The sequence below is a fragment of the Pelodiscus sinensis genome, chromosome 25 (genome assembly GCF_052426305.1).
Source record: "Pelodiscus sinensis isolate ZL-2025 chromosome 25, ASM5242630v1, whole genome shotgun sequence".
NCBI lineage: Eukaryota > Metazoa > Chordata > Testudines > Trionychidae > Pelodiscus > Pelodiscus sinensis.
The window spans coordinates 19902047-19921483 of record NC_143076.1 but is presented as its reverse complement, the minus strand read 5'-3'; the positions used below and the strand labels follow the sequence as shown (position 1 = coordinate 19921483).

General features: G+C 66.4%; 3 protein-coding genes across 4 annotated transcripts; 2 read left to right on the top strand and 1 right to left on the bottom strand.

Annotated features, from left to right (window-relative positions):
• Window positions 1–1011: 1011 nt before the first annotated feature.
• APOA1 (apolipoprotein A1) lies at window positions 1012–4455 on the top strand. The gene is made up of 4 exons (XM_006121675.5): window positions 1012–1139; window positions 1668–1730; window positions 2055–2208; window positions 3519–4455. Exons 2-4 carry the CDS (start codon window positions 1688–1690, stop codon window positions 4123–4125), a joined length of 804 nt encoding a protein of 267 aa, XP_006121737.2. The 5' UTR covers window positions 1012–1139; window positions 1668–1687; the 3' UTR covers window positions 4126–4455.
• A 2311-nt stretch (window positions 4456–6766) lies between these two features.
• APOC3 (apolipoprotein C3) lies at window positions 6767–9502 on the bottom strand. Its single transcript, XM_075909403.2, has 4 exons — window positions 9411–9502; window positions 8313–8378; window positions 7602–7728; window positions 6767–7163 (listed from the first exon to the last, which is right to left on the bottom strand). Exons 2-4 carry the CDS (start codon window positions 8368–8370, stop codon window positions 7064–7066), a joined length of 285 nt encoding a protein of 94 aa, XP_075765518.1. The 5' UTR covers window positions 8371–8378; window positions 9411–9502; the 3' UTR covers window positions 6767–7063.
• Window positions 9503–10138: 636 nt separating this feature from the next.
• On the top strand, window positions 10139–16561 carry APOA4 (apolipoprotein A4). 2 transcript variants are annotated; one of them, XM_075909401.2, is made up of 5 exons: window positions 10753–11096; window positions 13856–14040; window positions 14405–14489; window positions 14805–14931; window positions 15362–16561. In XM_075909401.2, exons 3-5 carry the CDS (start codon window positions 14441–14443, stop codon window positions 16287–16289), a joined length of 1104 nt encoding a protein of 367 aa, XP_075765516.1. In that variant the 5' UTR covers window positions 10753–11096; window positions 13856–14040; window positions 14405–14440; the 3' UTR covers window positions 16290–16561. The 2 variants fall into 2 exon arrangements, with proteins under 2 accessions (XP_075765517.1, XP_075765516.1); XM_075909402.2 differs by lacking the exons at window positions 10753–11096; window positions 13856–14040 and adding an exon at window positions 10139–10575.
• Window positions 16562–19437: the final 2876 nt, after the last annotated feature.

Sequence of the window (19437 nt, the reverse complement as noted above, 5' to 3'; positions counted from 1 at the left end):
AGCGCAGCGTGAGGCTCCGTGCAAAGCGCTTGTGCGTGTGCCAAGAGATCCTGGCGCCCGCCCCCTTTTCCCTGCTGGCGCTGCGGTGACTCCGGCAGGGCCTCCGCTGAGGATCCCTTGCAGCTGCTGATTGGGAGTGACCGGAGCTTTATGCTTGGGATGGGGTCACTGCTGCTTCCTCCCGCACACCCTCCATTATCACCGGCTTCCTCGCCCCCAAACCCAGACCTTATCCCAGCACGGCCCAACTGCAGCGCCGGCTGCCTGGGGCTGACAGAGACTCCCCCTTCGTGCCACACGGCCTCCAGCCAGGCGGACGCTGGGCCGGGCCGTCTGTGGGGCACTGTGCAGGTTTGGCTGTCGTAGGGCCGCCTCTGGCAGGGAGGAATCCTGTCCCTTTCAGTGGGCACACAAGGATTTGGTTCATGGACCTGAGGCCCTTTTCCTGTGGCCCTCGGGGGAGGCTTGGCTGAGCCGGGGTCGTCTCGGCTTTGGCAGTCGTCCTCCAGGCTGAGCCGTTCTCAGGAGGCTGAGAATTGTGTGTCGGGGGCCGGGGCCGGCTATCAGGACATCAGAGCCTCCCTCCTTGTCATGGGTCCTACACCCCATCACCGCCCCCGCGCCCAGCGCGACTTGCTGGCAGGTTCCCGATGGCCTGGCCTGCGCTGGGCACACGGGTCTGCCTGTAACGGGGGGGGCTAGTCCAAGTTTGTCTTTCAAAAGAAACAGGCAGAGGCCAGAGCGCTGCTGGAAACGGCTGAATGCAGAGGATGCAAAGCTCGTCCACTGGCTCCCAGCCAGCCCCAGGGCTTTGGGGAGGCCTGTGGGGGAGGCAGGTCCCCGTGTGGTGGGTGGGAAATCTGGGTCAGCTGCAGTGTAAACAGGTGAGCTGGTCTGGAAGCTCCTGCTGCAGGAGCCTGTTTGTTCTGGCCTCTCCTCCCAGGCAGTTGCTCCTTGATCGCGCCTGGCCACGGCGGGGGATGTGTTCGATCCTTGAACTCTCCGCGCCACATCGCCAGCCCTTGGGAGCACGTTCCCGCTTATCTGCGTGACGAGCCCCTGGCCTGTATAAATAGCAGCCGCGAGGAAGCACGAGCCTCACAGGACAGGAGCAGAAGCAGCAGGTGGAGGTGAAACCGGTAAGAGCCTCTGTCCTAGGCGCATGATGTGCTGGGGCTGGGTCCTGGTTAGCGCTGGGGGGCTGCCCTGTCCACCCCAGCAGGCACCCAGAGCGCCGATGCGGCACCGGCAGCCGCCCTCTGTCCTGGGAGGCTGCCTGCGCACTGGGGGGCAACGGGGGGCAGGCCGTGTGCTCACCCTGCCCTGCCTGGGAGAATTAAACCAGCCACCACAGCTGAGAAGCTGAAGGGCAGGGACCCCAGGCCTGTTCATCCGCCCGCCGCCTCCCTCTGGACACTTGTTTGACAAGTGGTGTCTGCAGACGGGCGGAGGCAGGGCCCAGGCAGCCGCAGGTGGGTGGGGGCAGAATGGGCCGGTGGCGTGTGGGGAAGGGGCTCCCCTCCCGTAATGGAGGTGGGGAGATCAGGGCAGGAGGAGCCAGGCGTGTCCCAGAGGAGTCACGGGAGGACGGTGACGCTCTGTGGCCAGCAGCTCACGGTGAAGCCGTTTCTAGCTGGGCACTGGAGCCAAACGTTCTCCGTCCCCAGGTGGAGAGTCGCAACCGAAGATGAAGGCAGCCCCTGTGATCCTCGCCCTGCTGTTCCTCACAGGTAGGGCCTCCCCCAAAGCAGGACGAAGCTAGCAGGGGCCACCCGGACATCCCCGACCGGGGGGTGGAGGAGCTGCGGGCAGCCCGGGGCAGCCCCTGAAGCGAGCACGGCCAGGCCCATGTCTCGCCGCGCCAGGGACCAGGCTCTGCAGCCTCCTTCGTGAGCTCTCCCCGCCCAGGGGCCTCGGATGCCGGGAGCCTTCCTCCCAACCTTGGCCTGTGACACAAGCAGCTGCCAGCCCCGGGGCTGAGCTGGCCGGGGTGTCTCCAGGGTGCTGCGGGGCTTGGGGCCCTGGTCCTGAGCCACCTGGTGCTTCCCTTGCAGGGACGCAGGCCCGCTACTTCTGGCAGCATGAGGACCCCCAGACGGCCCTGGATCGCTTCAAGGACATGGTCCAGGTCTACCTGGAGACCGTCAAGGCCAGTGGCAAGGAAGCCGTTGCCCAGTTCGAGGCCTCTGCAGTTGGCAAGCAGCTTGAGTAAGTAGCTGACGCGAGGGGGGAGCGGGCAGCCGGCCACGAGGCCCCACAGGCACGTGCCACGCACCTGCCGTCTGCCACGCCCCATTCGGAAGGGTCTCTCCTGTGGCGCCACTGCTGTCTGCTGGCTGGAAGGGGAACTGCTCACCTGGGTGTGTCTCGCCCTGGGACCCAGCATCTCCCGGTGATGGCCACGCCCTGTCCCGGCTGTCGCTGTGGGAGGCCCAGTGCGCCGCACTGCCTCCTAGCTGAGGACTTGGTGGCGGATCGAGCACGCCCCCTCCTTCCACCACCAGAGAACGGAGGGAGCCTTGCTATGCCCAGGCTATCTGGGGAAACTGAGGCCCGGAAGAGGTTAAATCCACAATTGACCCAGAGCTGGGGTGCCAGCCAGTCTGAGGCCCTGGGCATCTCAAGCTGGGCACCCAACAAGCAGGGTTGCTCGGGAGGGGATTGGCCAGGGGAAGGCGGCGTCACAGCCGGGGTGAGAGCCCGGACTGCACAGCGTGAGTCCTGGCACAGGGCAGAGCCCGTCTGCCAGCCGTGCCTCCCCCCCTTCAGCGAATGCCTTATTGCCTCCGTGTAAAACCCGGGCACGCCCACACCTTGAATGCTGTGTCCAGACGTGTCACCTCAGCTCAGACGGATATAGTGGCGCTGGGAAAGGGTCAGAAAAGGGCAACAACAATGCTGAGAGGTTTGGAACGGCTGCTGTCAGAGAGATTCATAAAACGGGGACTTTCAACTTAGAAAAGAGACGAAGAGGGGCTAGGATAGAGTCTATACAATCAGGAGCGGTGTGGAGAACGTGAATAAGGAAAAGTTATTTACTTGTTCCCATCACATAAGAACTAGGGGTCACCAAAAGAAATGAATAGGCACCATGTTTAAAACAAACAAAAGAAGTTTTTCTTCATGCAGCGCACAGTCAACCTGTGGAACTCCTTGCCAGAGGATGTGGTGAAGGCCAGGACTTTAGCAGGGTTCAAAAAAGAGCTAGAGAAATCCATGGAGGGCAGGTCCATCAATGGCGATTAGCCAGGATGGGCAGGGATGGTGTCCCCAGCCTCTGTTTGTCAGAGACTGGGAATGGGTGACGAGGGGGTGGGGGATCACATGTTGATTCCCTGCTCTGTTCACTCCCTCTGGGGTACCTGGCGTTGGCCACTGTGGGCAGGCAGGACACTGGGCCAAATGGACCTTTGGTCTGACCGCTCTTATGTTCTTCTGGAAACAAGGCGGCTTGCCTGGGCTTTGCCAGGAGAGGTGACAGGCAGACCTGTAACTGGCCCCATTGTCCTCCTCTGCAGCCTGAAGCTGTCAGACAACCTGGAATCCCTTCAGGTGGCAGCGCAGAAGCTGCAGGTGGAGCTGGCTCCCTACTACACGCAGCTCCAGGATCAGTGGTCGAAGGACACCGAGACCCTGCGGGCGGAGCTGACCAAGGAAATGGAGGAGGTGAAGCAGAAGATCCAGCCCTTCCTGGATCAGTTCCACAAGAAGTGGACGGAGGAGCTGGAGAGCTACCGCCAGAAGCTGGCGCCCATCGGCGAGGAGCTGAAAGAGATGACCAAGCAGAAGATGGAGGTCCTGCAGCAGAAGCTGACCCCCGTGGCTGAAGAGGCCCGGGACCGGATGCGTGGGCACGTGGAGGAGCTGCGCAAGAGCCTGGCCCCCTACAGCGACGAGCTGCGCCAGAAGCTGAGCCAGAAGCTGCAGGAGCTCCGGGAGAAGGGCATCCCGCAGGCCGCCGAGTACCAGGCCAAGGTGATCCAGCACCTCACCACCTTCCGCGAGAAGGTCACGCCCCTGCTGGAGGACTTCAAGGAGCGCCTGACCCCCTACGCCGAGAACATGAAGACCCGCTTCCTGGCCTTCATGGACAGCGTCCGCAAGAGCATGGAGAGCACCAAGTAGCAGCCCCGGGCCGAGGACTCACCCACCTGCCCCAGCCACAATGAGCCCCCGATCGATCCGCCTGTCGGGGGCAAGGCGCGTCCCTCCCCCCTCCCCCGGCACTGGGCCAAGCTGGCCGGAGGAGCACGGCCCTGGGTGGCTCCGTCGATCGCTGATCCATTGCCGCCGGGGGGTTGAAATCAGCACACGGCTCGGGCGAGTCATGGCACCGCACAGGGCAAGGCCAGTCCGCTGGCATGTCCTGCCCAGAGCCTGCCTCTTCGCTCAGGCGTGGGGCTCCCCTCCCCGAACCCCTCATTCTCTCTTGTCAAATAAAAGTGATTTAAGTTCCTGGCGCGTGTTTGCAGGGCGGGAGGGGGGGGTGCTGCCGGCACCGTGGGTCAGAGGAGACATGGGGCTCCCTGGGGGTCGGGGGATGGGGGGTGAGTGGAGGCGAAGGGCTGTGCAGGTCGGGGGCAGGAGGGGAAGCCGGGGGAGCAGAGTCTGGGGGAGCCCGGCCCTAGCAATCCAAGCGCAGAACTGAGGGGCAGGAGGAGGAGTCGGGGGAGCAGAGTCTGGGGGAGCCCTGCCCTAGCGATCTGAGCGCAGGCTGGCTGGGTGCGCAGAGCTGAGGGGCAGGAGGAGGAGCCGGGGGAGCAGAGTCTGGGGGAGCCCGGCCCTAGCGATCTGAGCGCAGGCTGGCTGGGTGCGCAGAGCTGAGGGGCAGGAGGAGGAGCCGGGGGAGCAGAGTCTGGGGGAGCCCGGCCCTAGCGATCTGAGCGCAGGCTGGCTGGGTGCGCAGAGCTGAGGGGCAGGAGGAGGAGCCGGGGGAGCAGAGTCTGGGGGAGCCCGGCCCTAGCGATCTGAGCGCAGGCTGGCTGGGTGCGCAGAGCTGAGGGGCAGGGTGTCTGGGCGGCTCTTCCCAAGGGGCGTTGCTCGGAATCCCCTTCTCACGGCACCCGGGCGTGGAAGCGGAGGCAGGATGCGGGGCAATGGCAGCAGACGGGGGGAGGAGGGAGAGGCCACTGTAGCTCCCCCAGGAACAAGCTCCTTGGTGGGCCACTCTGGGCCGTATCTGGTCCCGGCTGGGGGCAGGGGTGCACCAGAGCTGAGGGCCTTTAGCGGAGCTGGCTAGGACCAGAGCGGGGGAGGCCTCAGCACAGCAGGCTGGCGAGCTACCCGGGAGCTGGGTCAGGCAAACACGGCTGCTCCTGCATTTGCAGCCACCTTGGGGGTAGCACGGACTCCCCCCCACGCCAGCCGCACGGCCCGGCAGGGGCCTCCTGGGGCGAGCTGCCTCCATTGTACTGCAGCGCAGAGCTCTGGGTGCTGCTCGCTGGCCATGGCCCCGGAGAGCACGGGGGGCAGCCCTGCGGAGCTGGCTGTGGCCCCGGAGAGCACGGGGGGCAGCCCTGCGGAGCTGGCTGTGGCCCCGGAGAGCACGGGGGGCAGCCCTGCGGAGCTGGCTGTGGCCCCGGAGAGCACGTGGGGCAGCCCTGCGGAGCTGGCCGTGGCCCCGGAGAGTACGTGGGGCAGCCCTGCGGGGCTGGCCGTGGCCCCGGAGAGCACGGGGGGCAGCCCTGCGGAGCTGGCCGTGGCCCCGGAGAGCACGTGGGGCAGCCCTGCGGAGCTGGCCGTGGCCCCGGAGAGTACGTGGGGCAGCCCTGCGGAGCTGGCCGTGGCCCCGGAGAGCACGGGGGGCAGCCCTGCGGAGCTGGCCGTGGCCCCGGAGAGCACGGGGGGCAGCCCTGCGGAGCTGGCCGTGGCCCCGGAGAGTACGTGGGGCAGCCCTGCGGAGCTGGCTGTCGCTGGTGCCTTTCTGCCCCGCCGCCTTGTCCATCTGCTTCCGACCTGCTGGGGTTGGGGGTGCTGCGTGGCAGAGCGTGTTGGCAAGGGGGGGCCCCCCGCAACGCTTGCCGGCGGCTTAGACGGCCCCGGGCTTTGGCCCCGCCTCACGTCCCCTGCGCTGGCCGGGAGAACAGCCGGGCCCTGCTCTGGCCCAAGGGTCTTGCATCCCGCAAAGGGGCCCGATCCTGAGTGACCCCCTTTGGAGGGACCCGCAGCCACCGGAGTGGCCTTGGGCTCTGTCCCCCCCCCGCACGTGCTCGGTGCTGTACTTAGTGCAGCGCCGTCCTGCCGGGCACAGGCGGCCCCTTCCCTGCGTGGGCGAGGAACACGGCCACGGGTCCCAGTGGCACGGGGTGGGGGGACACACGGGGGGCCCTAATGCTGAATGAATTCCCGGCCGTGCAGCCAGCTGGCATGGGGGAGCCTGGGAGCGGAGCGTTCCTTGCGTTCCAGGCCTGGGGTCGGGAGGGGGGCTCGCTGGTCGGTAGATCCCCTTCTGGGCAATTGTTCCCAAGGCCTCGCGGGCTCCTGGGGCCCTGCTTCCCTTGTCATGGGAGAGGGGCCGGGCTCGAGCCATGTTTTGCCGGCCTCTCTGCTGCAGCCGCCCCCGCGGGGCTGGGGCTAGGAGCTGCCATGCCCCGGGGTGGCAGGGGTCAGGCTGGCACACGTCAAACCTGGCGATGGGCGTGCTGCCGCGTGCTTGCAATACCCTCCACGGCACAGAGCATGCACACAGCTGCTCCAGGGCCGCGCCGCTTGCTCTGGGACTCGGCACGCGCCCCGCAGCGCTCCAGGAAAGGCCAGCGACCGCCCCTCGGGTTTACTTCCGTTTATTCCAAGACACAGGATCAACTTTGCATTACGGTGTTTTTAGAAAGGAAAAAGAAACCCGTCCCCTCCGCGCCAGCACCCCCGCAGGGCCGGCACTTCGGGGCCCAGCGGAAGTACCGTCGGAGCAGCGTGCAGAGTGCGTCGGCGGGCGGGCGGGCGCTCGATGGACGGACGCTGGGCGCTCTGGCCAGGGCAGGCAGGCAGCTGGGTTACGATTTGCAGGGCATATCCTATGGCTGCCCCCTCAGCTGAGACCCCGCCAGAGCTGCAGCCGCAGGGCTCACCGCCTGGCCCCCTCCTGCTCCCAGAGCGCAGAGAACTTCTCCTTCAGCCCCCCCAGGAACTGGCCGACGACATCGGCCTGCGACGTGACCCATTCTCTGCAGGAGTAAACGCACGGAGCGGGGAGGTTATTACACGGGCCCTAGTCGGAGCACTGAGCCTGCCGCTGGCCTAGTGGGACTCGGTGCGGTCGAGCCCTGAGAAGCAGCACGGGAAGGGGGAACCCGGCACGCTGCGGGGCCGTGGCTGTGGCCGGCCCAGTGCCAGGGAATCCTGCTTTTGTTCAGAACCCTGGCACCTGGCCTGACCCTCACAGATGCACCTGGGGCACCCCTCTGCTGGCCGGAGCGCACGGCCCGCTTGGGACTGAGCTGTCCAACAATGCCGGCTTCCCCAGCCTGCCCAGGGCCACAGAGGGGCTGTCTGGCCGTGGCCCACCCAGCGCGTGCCCGTTCACTGAGCTGCCTTGGCTCGCGGCTGCACTGGGGGGCTCCCAGCCCCAGGTCTGTCCCAGGCTGCCCGGGGAGGGGGCGCACCTGGCCTGCTGAGCCACCTCGGACTCCTGGACCTTGCTGAAGGCGTCCTTGGCCGTCTGAGCCACATGCTGGACGTAGCCGTGCACCTTGCTCACGATGGTTTCCTCCTCCCCGGGGGCCTCGGCCTCTGCAAGCACAAACCAAGCTGTGTCGGGGTGGGGTCCTCTCCCCGGGGTCCCCCACCCCCTCCCTCCGGCCTGAGCCCCCGGTTGTGTGAGCAGCAGCTTTCACTGGCCCATGGCCCCAGCCCTGGCTTAGCCAGTGGGAAGGGGGGGGGTGTGTGTGTCTGGGGGCCGGGGGAGAGGCATGCCCCAGTCTGTGCTCCCCTATGTTCACCCCCCCCCCAGTCATGCCAAACGAACCCGACTGTCTCCTCCACCAGGTTCGGGGCGGGGCCAAGCCGGAGATGGGAAGAGCTCCATTCGAGTGCGGCTTCTCACCCAGTCCCATAGAGCAAGCCGGGACCAGGCCTGCTGGGGTCCCCTCCCTGCAGCCCCTGGTCGCGTGAGCAGCAGGTTTCACTGGCCCATGGCTGGGCCCTCTGGTCCTGCCCCACGCAGAGCGAGGGATGGGGGGGCAGCGTATTTCTGTGAATGCCGCGAGCGCCTGCCGCCTGGTAACTAACCTGGGGCCCATGTGCCCCCCCTGCCTGTTCCCCCCTCCCTCCCCGCTCCAGTCTGCCCCTTCCCCCCGAGGGGCGGCGGCTCTTACGTGCCAGGGCGGCGAGCAGCGCCACGCCAAACAGCGAGAGCAGGAGCAGGGCCTTCATGGTGCTGGCTGAGGAGAGAGCACCGGAGCAGTGACTGTCCAGGGGCGGCTCGGGGCCACCCCCACTCAGCACCCCCTGCCCCTGAGTCTGCCCCCGTCTCCCCCCCCCCCGGATCCAAAGCCAGCCAGCTCTCTGCTGGAGCGCGGTGCAGGGAGACTCCCCCTCCTGCCCCCTGGGGTGCACCGGCACAGCCTGCCCTGGGAGCCAGCGGCTGCAAGCCCAGCCGGCTCTGTGGTGCCCGGCTCGGGCCCGGTCCCTGCTCCAGCCTGGCCAGGGGCACTGGGAAGCCAGGTGCGCTATGGAGTGGAGCGGCCAGGGGGTTCAGCTCTGTGGCTTGGAGACAAGGGGGGCCGACCACACGGCTCCCAGCTCCATTCCATCCACGGCTCCCAGCTCAGGCCGGCAGCCCGGGGGAAGCCAGCAGGCCGACGCAACTTCCCATGGGCGTAGGGGCTCCGCGCACGGCCCGGGGCCTCCCTCTGCAGCAGTCCCGCCAGCAGGTGCCTGTGCCGGATACGTGGGCCGGGGGGACAGGCTGGGACAGGGTTTCCCAGCCTATGGGTGGGGACCCAAATCTGGGTCTCCAGTCCATTTCAAAGGGGTCGCCAGCTGTCTCCCCAGGTGGCTCTGCCCCCCGGGTTTGAATTGTCCTGGGTCACCAAGTCTTCCTGAATTGTCAAAACGGGTTCCCCTCTGGAGAAGGTTGGGAATCGCTGGGCTGGCAGCTCGGGCTGGTGGCTTGGCCAGGCGCTTGGGCCCTGCAGGCGGGTTGGGCGTCCGGCCCCCCAGCAGCGCTGCTGGAAGCCAGCCGCGGGCTCTGGTCCCACCCGGCCGGCTCTGCGGCTGGCTCAGCGCACACGCAGGGGGCTAATGGGCCTGTGCCCAGGGGGCTGAGCCGTTCAGCCCAGCGCTGCGGGAGGGTCCGGCGGGCGAGGCCCAGTGCGCCTCTGCGGAGGCTGCTTGGCGGGGGCAGGCCTGGCTTTCCCCGCTGTCGCCTGCTCCCGGCCCCCGCGCTGGGCGAGCCCCACGCCAAGCCTTACCTGGCCGCGTCGCTGCCTGAGCTCCACTAACGCCCGGGCCCCGGCTTCCCGCTCTTATACCTGCCCCGGGAAGCGGCCGCCGGGGGCCGTTTGGGCAAAGGTCAGCGGGGCGGCTTGGCCGGAGTGAGGGGGATGTTGCATTTATGGCTCGTGTTCCGGCTGCCAGGCGTCCGGGTGTCCTTGGGGCGTTGAGAAATCCCTCAGCCCCGCGCGCGCACACGCGCGGCCGTGCACAGCCGGGTCAGGGCTCCCTTCCCTGCTTCTCTGGCTCTCCCAGATGGGAGCCGGGCTCCATGCCCCTGCCTGCCCTGAGCTCCCTGCCCTGCGGGGCCTCGGGAGGCTGCATCTCTGCACGTGGCACTAGAGGGACCTTCAGTGGCCTGTGTCCAGCTTGCACCGGCCCCCTCCACATGGCTAGATGCCCCTGAGGCCCCGGGCACCAGGAGCAGCATGAGGCCTGGGCTGCTCCCCCTGGGCAGAAGGGGCAGTGCCAGCAGGGCCCACGTGGGAGGCTGGGTCGTCACTGAGCAGCTTTCTGGGCCTTGGCCACGAGGCCCAGGTCCAACCGGCTCCCTCCCAGGGTGACCCAGCTCCGGAGAACCCTCTCGCCGGGTGCCCGCCCCCCGGACCCTTCATCCCTGGGTCACACTGAGCCCCGTCAGCACCAGCGCCCGCCCTGCTACCTTCCAGCAGGGCCGCAGCTCCGGGGCTGGCCCCGCTCGGCTGCGGCGAGGGGCGGGAGTGAACCGTGGCTCCAGCGCAGACTCGGCCCTTGCCCCGGGCGAGGGCAGTTCAAGCAGACAGACCAGCTGGCCCAGGCGGGAGCAGAGAACGAGGGACGTGCCCTCGGGGGGGGGGGGAGGGGGGAGGTTGCTCTGGGCACTGAACCAGATGCCTGGGCTCTCTGCCGCGCTCACAGGCTGGGTTGGGGGGGGACCCAGCCCTGCCAGCCTCCCACCCTTCGGTGCAGGGTCTCGTTTGCTTTGCACTCAGGGGAGCCGGCTGCATCCTGCCCCAGGTTCCCGGCTGCTGCCTACGGCCAGGGCAGGGCAGCAACCAGAGCTCTTTGGACTGTGAGGGTGTCATTCCCACGGATCCCTGCTGCTCGCCTGCCGCCCCATCACTGCGCACTGTGCCCAGCGATGGAGAACACACCTGAAGCACGGTACAGCCGGGGCCAGGGGGCCAGCCTGCTGGGCAGGGGCAGGGTGGGGGGGCATTAAAATGGCAGGAGACATTTTCCAGGCAAAACTCTGGGGTGCTGCTGGGGGAGGGGGGCCCTTGCTGCTGTGCCCATCCGGCGCGCACCACGTCTCTCCCCTTCAGCGTGTGGGGAGCCTGTTTTATGCGCCTCCTGCTCGTGGCCCCCCTCAGGGCCTAACCGTGCCCTGTGACATCATAAGCAGCCGCCATGGAGATGCCTGTGATGTCACAGAGGGGATGATGATGTCAGGTGGGGGCCCTGCCTCACTGTTGGGCAGCTGCTCTCGTCCCACAGGCCTGCCAGAGCCGGGATGCCCTCCGAGGCGGGCCCCGCCCGTTTTCTGTCGGCCGCCCCCTCGCGCGTGACAAAACCCCACGGCCCGTCTGTGCCAGGCAGGCGTTCTGCTCGGGAAGCCAGGGCCCATGTGCAGGGGAGTTCCCCGAGGCCCGTCCCGCAAAGCTGCGGCTTTCTGCTTGGCCCCAGTGAGTCTAACGCTGGCCCTGCTCGGCAGACCCCCCGAAACCTGCTCACGGCCGCCCAGGGCACGTCAGGCCCGGGGTGTCTGAGCAGGGCCTGGAGGCAGCAGCGCACCCTGCACCTGCCCTGCCTCGGCCCGGCCGCGCCGCCCTGCGCACACGGAGGGCCCCCGCCGCCCTGGTTATGTAACCGCGTGGGGCGGGAGGGCAGCTGCGTGCACTCAGACTTTGCCTCACGCACCATGCTGGAAGGCAGGACTTTGGCACCGGCGGCGGGTTCGCAAACACCCGCAGATCATGTTGCTCAATGCAGCCCTTCCCAAAACCAGTGGCGCAATGGAGAGGGCCCGTGGGGAGCCCTCGGGGAGTTTATCAGTGCGGGGAGCAGGACCCTGCGCTGGGCAGGAAAATCAGAGCCACTTGGCACAGGAGAAAACCCGCCCTGCCCGGGCGCAGGCTGGCTTTGCTCTGCACCCACTGCTCCCCTGTGCCATCCCGGCACCGAGCCTGGGGCAAGCTGCCTGGGCCTCGTCCTGCAGGGAGCTGAGCACGGCCCCTCCCTGGTAGGGAGCGAGAGCTGCCGGCACGCAGGCCTGGCCAGCCCCCACGCGGCGAGCCGCTGCGCTCCCAGTTCCCAGGGCTGCTCGGCCTCGGCAGGACACCCGCTGCGACTGGGAAACGACGCCCCCGCCTGTGGGAAGCCACTGGGCGGCGTTGCGGGGTGCGAGCTTCCTCGGGCTGCGAGCCGGGTGCCAGATCGTGTCACCAAACACACCAAACGTGGCAGGAAAAAATTGGTTGAGCGGAAAAAACCAACAACCCAGGGACCAAAGTAGTTGAGCAAAAAAAAAAACCAAAACCCAAAAACCGCACAATAAAAAGTCCCGGCTCCTTTACATCCCCCCCCCCCCCCGACGCAGGAGGGGAAGACTGTCCCAAGCGGCCTTCTGTCCCAGAAAATACCTGGTTTTCTTTCTGGGCGTTTTTTCCAGCCTGAGGCCGCAAATACCGGACTGTCCGGGCCAATCCCAGACACCTGGCAATGCGCGCTGCATGGCGTGAGTGGGCGGGGCCTGTGTCCGGAGCCAGCGCCTCCTTCGGAAATCCCGCCCCTCCTCCCACAGGCCACGCAGCAAGTCCCGCTGGCCCCGTGTTCCCAGCGCGCGTGGTGCCCAGACCTCGCACCAGTGCACGGCCCTGGCTCGCCCCAGACACACGCGAGGCCACCGGCGCTCAGCACTCGGGCTCGCTGGGTGCACGCTGTCCCCAGCTCCCCGGATCGGGCCTTCGTGGGCGCTGTTCCTTTAGCCTCCCTCCTCAGCTGGGCCCCTTGTTCCAGGTGAGCTGGGGGGGGTGGGGGCAGCCCATCACCTGCAGCCCGGGGCATGGCCAGGCCCGCTGGGCAGCGCCTGAGGGGAGGGGCACCACACTGAGTTTCAGCTTGGTCACGGTGTCCTCTTTTTGCATGTCATGCCAGGGAGAGAGAGAGACACAGACACCGGGGGGGAGAGAGAGAGAGACACACACACACACACCCACACACCGGGGGGAGAGAGAGACACACACACACACACACACACACACACCGGGGAGAGAGAGAGAGAGAGACACACACACACCGGGGAGAGAGAGACACACACACACACACCCACACACCGGGGGGAGAGAGAGAGACACACACACCCACACACCGGGGGGACAGAGAGAGACACACACACACACCGGGGGGAGAGAGAGAGACACACACACACACCGGGGGGAGAGAGAGAGACACACACACACACACACTGGGGAGAGAGAGAGAGAGACACACACACACACACCGGGGAGAGAGAGAGAGAGACACGCACACACACCGGGGAGAGAGAGAGACACACACACACACACACACACACACACACACAACAATTGGCGCAGACCCAGCAGCGTCACTTCCCTGCTTCACACCGGTTGGCGCTTTGTCCCTGTGACACCTGGGCCCTGCAACGACCCAGCCATGAACCGCGCTGACGTCCCAGACGCTGGGCCAGGGGGTCAGAGCTGAGACTTGGCTCCTTGCTGGGCCACCCAGAGCCTGTGGGTGGCGATTCCAACAAGGCTTCCGCACGCACAGGGACACCTGGGAGCTAGAGGCCACCCGGGCAGCAACGCTGGCTGGGGGGGGCAGCGAGGCCCACAGGATGGCGCGGACACTAACTCTACTTGGCCCTTCCCAGCCCAAAGTGCCTCACAGGGCGGGCACGGCATCAGCCCCGTGTTACAAGATGGGGAAACTGAGGCACAGAGCCAGGTGACAAGCCTTGCTCCAGCGAGTCAGGAGCAGCACCTGAGTGTTCTGCGCGCTCCACCCCCGTGCTCAGCACCACGCCGCGATGTCACGCCCAGCCTGCGAACAGGCGTGAGGGCGGCGCCGTGTTTCCGCAGGTGGAGGGGCAGGGGGCTGCTCGTGATTTTCCTGCTGGCCGAGAGTTCCCCTCCTGCGTCCAGGGGCTCTGCCTGGCCTCTGTGCCTGGCTGGGAAAAGCGGGCGTCAGTGATGGTCCTGCCCCTGAGAAATCCCAAGTGCTTTCCGGGGGCACCCCCGCCCAGCGCTGCACAGCCGGCTGCGGTGATGGGCTGATTGACAGCACCTGTCCCCCACAGCGGAGGAGGAGATGGATCCCCTTGGCTTGGGCTCTATCAGACTCCTCCGTGGAAAGTCCCAGACACAGGCCTGGGCTGGGTCTGGTTCTGCTTTCCCTCTCCCTGCTTCCCCGCTATCTCCAGCATCGCGGCCCCGCAGATAACGCCCCGCCCGCGCACACGTCAGGAGCTTCCACGTTGGGTCCTTACTAAAGTCCAAGCCCTGGAGACTGTGTCACCGGCCTGCGTGGAAGCCGGCCGGGGCGACTGGCTGCCGTATAAATACAAGCCCGCAGGGCACAGCCAGCAGCCCGGACGCAGCAGCACAGGTGAGCTTGCTGGAAGGGGGAGGCATGGAGCTGCCGCAGGTGTCCCTGGCTGGACGCTGGCAGCGCCTTGCTGGGGAACGGCTGCAGGAGCAGCCTACACAGGATGCTGCCGGGGACGGGCAGCTGAGGGTCTGTCCAGAGGAGTCGGTGGGTGGGTGAGGTGGGCACTGGGCGCTCAGCCTGCACCTCTGTTCCCAGGTCGGCAGCAGGGCCCTCGGGAAAGCGGGATGAAGGGGTGCTCCGGCGGGGGGGATGCAGGAGGGGCGGCCTCTCCCGCTGACCATGTCCGTCCCACCCTGCCTGGGGCTCAGCCGGGGCGGGGCGCACGGGGAGACTGACCGGCTCATCCTTCTTCTCTCTGCAGTTTCCCACCTTGCCTGGCTGATCCCTGGAGCGCAGGATGTCTCTGAAGGTCGTCACCCTCGCCCTGGCGCTGCTCGCCATCACAGGTACGGCAGAGCCCCGGCGCAGACCCTGTCCGCAGAGCCGCGGTGCTTCCGGCTTCCTCACCCCTTTCCTGGGAGGGCAGGTGCCAGGGAGGGAGGGGTGACGGGGCCTCAGCCTGAACCTGGGCTATCTCGGACACAGCCACGTGCTCCCAGGCCTGGCCAGCACCCCGGGGAGATGGCACCCGGTGGGGGCTGCCCCCCACAGCTCCTGGGTGGAGGGGGCTGGGGGAAAGGAGGCCCCTGGGAATAGGAGGGGTGGGGCAGGCGCAGAGCAGCTGCACGCGGCACTGAGCCCGGGCGCTGGTTCCTTCCCAGGGGCCCAGGCAGACATCAGTGCCGAGCAGGTGGCCGACGTGGTCTGGAATTACTTCACCCAGCTGGGCAGCGGCGCCAAGGACACGGTGGAGCAGCTCCAGCAGTCTGACATCAGCAAGCAGCTCAAGTGAGTGCCCCTGAGCGCCGGCGCAGGAGGGGTGGGAGCAGAGCGGGTTTCGGGGGCCGGCCCGGCGAGCGAGGGGAACGCACTGGTCCTAGGGCTCTGACTGGAGGGAACGGTAAATAGCAGAGCACACGGCCTGGCCTGCCAGACCCACTGCCCCGCGGAGGCGGAGGGACCCGTCTCATGCAAAGCAACGGGCAACAGGCTGGCAGGGAAACTTGCTTCTGCCCCCTGTCCCTGCAAAATGTCCGGAGCAGGGCAGCTGGAAGAGAAGGGTCGCCAGGAAAGTCTGCTCCGAGTGGGGGGAGAGCCCTGGCACGCGCTACATGGGCGAGGTGTTGTAGGGCGCAGGGCAGGGACCTGGGGGGGCCTGACTGGTCGGGGAATCAGTGTGAGACCCTAGGGACTGACCTGTCCTGCCCTTCCTGCCCAGCACCCTCTTCCAGGACAACCTCCAGAACGTCAACGCCTACGCGGAGGGCCTGCAGAAGAAGCTGGTCCCCTTTGCCACCGAGCTGCACGCCAAGCTGCGCCAGGACTCGGAGAAGCTGAAGGAGCAGATCCAGCAGGAGCTGGCCGAGCTGCGCCTCAAGCTGTCCCCGTACGCCGACGAGGTGCACCAGCACGTCAACAGGAACATCCAGGAGCTGCAGCTCAAGCTGAGCCCGTATGCGGAGGAGCTGAAGGAGCAGGTGAACCAGAATACGGCCCTGCTGCGCCAGCAGCTGGCCCCCTACGCCCAGGAGCTGCGGGACAAGCTGCAGGAGAACGTGGACGGCCTCCAGGCAGCCCTGACCCCCTACACCGAGCAGCTGCAGCAGCAGATCGACAAGAACGTGGCCGGCATGAAAGACAAGCTGGCGCCCTGGGCCGACGAGCTCAAGGTCAAGATTGACCAGAATGTGGAGGAGCTGCGCAAGCAGCTGGCCCCCTACGCCCAGGACGTGCAGGACAAGCTCAACCGCCAGCTGGAGGGCCTGTCCTTCCAGATGAAGAAGGGCGCGGAGGAGCTGCGGGCCAAGCTCTCGGACAGCACGGAGGAGCTGCGCCAGAAGCTGAGCCCTTACGCCGAGGAGCTGAAGGAGAAGCTGCGCACGGACGCCGAAGGCCTGCGCCAGTCCCTGGGCCCCTACGTGGAAGGCCTGAGCGGGCAGATGGACCAGAAGATCGAGGAGTTCCGCCAGACCGTGGCCCCCTACGGGGAGGCCTTCAACAAGCAGCTGGTGCAGAAGGTGGAGGAGATGAGGCAGAAGCTGGGTCCCTACGCTGGGGAAGTGGAGGATCATCTCAGCTTCCTGGAGAAGGACGTGCGGGACAAGGTGGCCTCCTTCTTCAGCACCCTCCAGCAGATCGAAAACTGAGCGGGTCCCACCGCAGGCTCGGCGGCCTCCCCACTCCACCTGCTCTGCCCCACCGCTGCTGCACAAAGCGAGCCGCTGTCTACCTCAGCGCTGGGACCAGCCCCCGGCCGCTGGCTCTTCTGCAGCTCACAGCACAGCGGGGGAAAGCGACCCGGAGCTGTGGATGCCAGGAGACCGGCACCCGCTGGCGGCCCGGCTGTTCCTGCACTTGACCTCTGTAAAATTGCACTATTGTGTCTGCTGAAATAAAAGTGCAACAGCAATGCCCATGGCGACTCTCTCTTAGCCTGCTGTAACCGGCTCTGCAGGGGCCCTGGGCTGTTCCATGGGTGCGCGGAGGAGGGGCTGGGGGGCTCTAGTGGCTAGAGGAAATTTAAATGAAGGAGCCCGGTATGGTCCAGTGAGTGTGAACCAGAAACCACGAGGATGAACGAGGCTGGAAGAGGAGGGAGTGAGAAACTAGCCGGTTTCTTCTCTTTCTGTGTTGGGCTGCCTTGTGGGCACCCCCAATGGGCGATTGCCAGTGGCAGGGAAGCAGGGTCCGGGCAGGGCAGTGGAGAATGGAGAGGGTCCCAGTCCAAGCAGGGGAGCCCGCAGGGAGGGCGTGGGGCTGGCTGATGGAAGCGGGGAGAGGGGGCGCCCCACGGCAGTCTCGCTGGTCGGCTGTGATCCACACCCGGAGCCGGGTGGAGAGTGCCTGTTGCAATGCCTGGGGGTACACGCACTCTGGGGGGAGGGTTAAGTCCAGAGGGAAACGCTTTTCTTTGGGCTTTATAAACAGAGCAGCCCCTGGCCTGCCCACCGGAGAGTGACCCCTTCCCCCTCGCTCCTGCCCCTCTCCACATCCCCGCGCGGGCAGATCCTGTGTCCTGGGTAGGGGCCTCCTCTGCCAGGCTGGGACACTTGCTGCCCTGGGTACAGGGCGTTCCGGTTTTGCTGGGTCCCACACCCTATTCTAGCAGCGTGTCCCTTATCTACGGCAAGGGGCCAAGCCCCGCACGGGTGTAAACCAGCGTGGCTCCTTTTAGCTTGCTGCAGCTCTGCTGCCCTGCATCCGTGGAGGGTCTGGTCCAAGGGGCCCCAGGCCACCCCCGGGTGAGGGAGCGCGGTTTGGGGACCACACGGGGCTGCTAGTCACACAGGACAGCGGTGCTGGGTAACATCTGAGCAGCTGTGACTCTGGCTGCCGGCTGTGCGCTCTTACAGCAATCACACCACCAGGCCCTGCTCTCCCCTGGGGCTGGCAGCTGCTCCTCCGAGGCTGGCAGCTGCTCCGCTGGGGCTGGCAGCAGAGCCTGGGCTGTAATTATTAGGGTTCAGTTCAAAGTGACCGCCAGTTGGATTGTCCACACTCGGGGGGGTGGCCGGTTTACCCGCAGAACTGGAACAGCTTTGCCCCCAGTCACAGCCCTGCCCCGAAGGCCCCCTCGCCAGGCATCCCCTTGGCTGAGGCTGCTAACAAGGGGCTAGTTCGTGCCCTGAGTGACGGGGCTGCCTGTCCTGCAGCAACCGGCCAGAGACGCGTTCGCTGGGTTGCTGCACCGAGGCCTCTCGGTGGCCAATGAAGGGAACCGTCGGGGGCCGTGAAGCGGTGCTCGGGGGCTGGTGTGATGTAGGGGGGGTGCTGTACTCTGGTTGGGCATTCACTGGTCGCTGGGGGTGACCCCTACTGGCCCGCGTCTGTGAGCACGGCCCCGCGGGGTCGCCCTCAGGGCCCTCACGTCACAGAGACCAGGGCCCAACCGGCTCTCACTGACCAGGGGAGGGGGTGGCTTGGAGAAGGGGCAGTCTTGGCTGGGAAAACATGAAGAGAAGAGACCGAGCTGAGTGCTGGGGGCTCAGGGGCCTGTGCCCCCTGCCCCCAGGGGTGTGAGGCTGCCTGGCCCTGGCGCCTACATCCGGACTCTGCTGTGCCGGACCCTGGAGGAGCAATAACCCCTCTGTTCCCCTGGCTGGTGGCGTCTCATCTTGCTGCAGACGGGTGCAGGGTCGGGGGGTGCCCGACGCGCCGCCACAGCTGGATTCCCTGCGCGCCGCAGCCCGTCTGTCCCTGCGGCTGGTGGGATTGTGAGGTAGCAAGAGAAGGTCTCCCAGGATATTCCCAGAATGCACTGCTCTCAATCCAAACTATGGAGCAACATGTCCAGGGTAGGTCAGGCCAGCCCTGGTGTTTTATTTGTTTTGGAGGGGGTGGGGGCGGGTGGGGTGGGTTCATTTTCCAGCGTCTGGATTTCCTTTGGGGTGCTGCTCAGACACCCGGCGGGGGAGGGTTTCTCCTGCTGGCTGCTGCAATCCCCGCTCCTTTCTCATCAGCATCATTTCTGCAGGCGGGCGCGACACGGCATTGCATTGGCTTTGGCTCAGACTGCCCCTCGACTGCCTAAGCTCAGCCCTGCTAAAGTCCAGGCAAACACTGCTAGGCAAACAGCATGTAGAGAGAGAGCCTGTTATCTAGCGCCCGCCGGGCAGTCCCACTGCCCCAGGGGCCACGGGAAGCGGGGGCTACCTAGCTGCATTCCACGAAGCAGGTAAAACTAACGTGATTCACCCCGGAGCGGCAAAGAGTGCTCCTGCAAGCACCCAGGAGCGATGCCAATGCTGCCCCACTGATTAGCAGTGTCCACAGCTGGCAGAATGTGATTCTCATCTGCACATGCCTTGGTGCACATAACAAAACTTATTCCGCACGTGGATGGATGCACTCAGAGGGAACATTGGTGGCAAGGAGAGGCCTTTTTCTGGCAGCAGCATGCTAGCTCTGGCAGCTGTGAAGACAGGTCACTGCAGCCAGGCCACTCTCACAGTGGCAGGCTGTCCCTGTGCTTGTCGGGAGACCCCAGGGACACCTTGTTGCAGAGGCACAGCGTGATGGCGGAAACGCCTTGTGACCACGCCTGCCGCCTGCTCTGTGTTTGTGCCACGCCCAGCACCAGGGGGTCCTGGTGACTCCTGTACCACAAACACAACAGGCTAGATAGCTGCTGCTCTCCACGCCCCCTGACCACTAGCGCCCGCGCCGGCTGGCTGCGCCTGTCGGAAACCCAAGATCAGAAGCGATTTCGCGAGGTGCAGGGTGCGTGTGGACTGGCGCGGACACGGGCCGCAGGGCCAGGGAACAAGGGCAGGGGGAGACAAGCCCGGTCCCAAA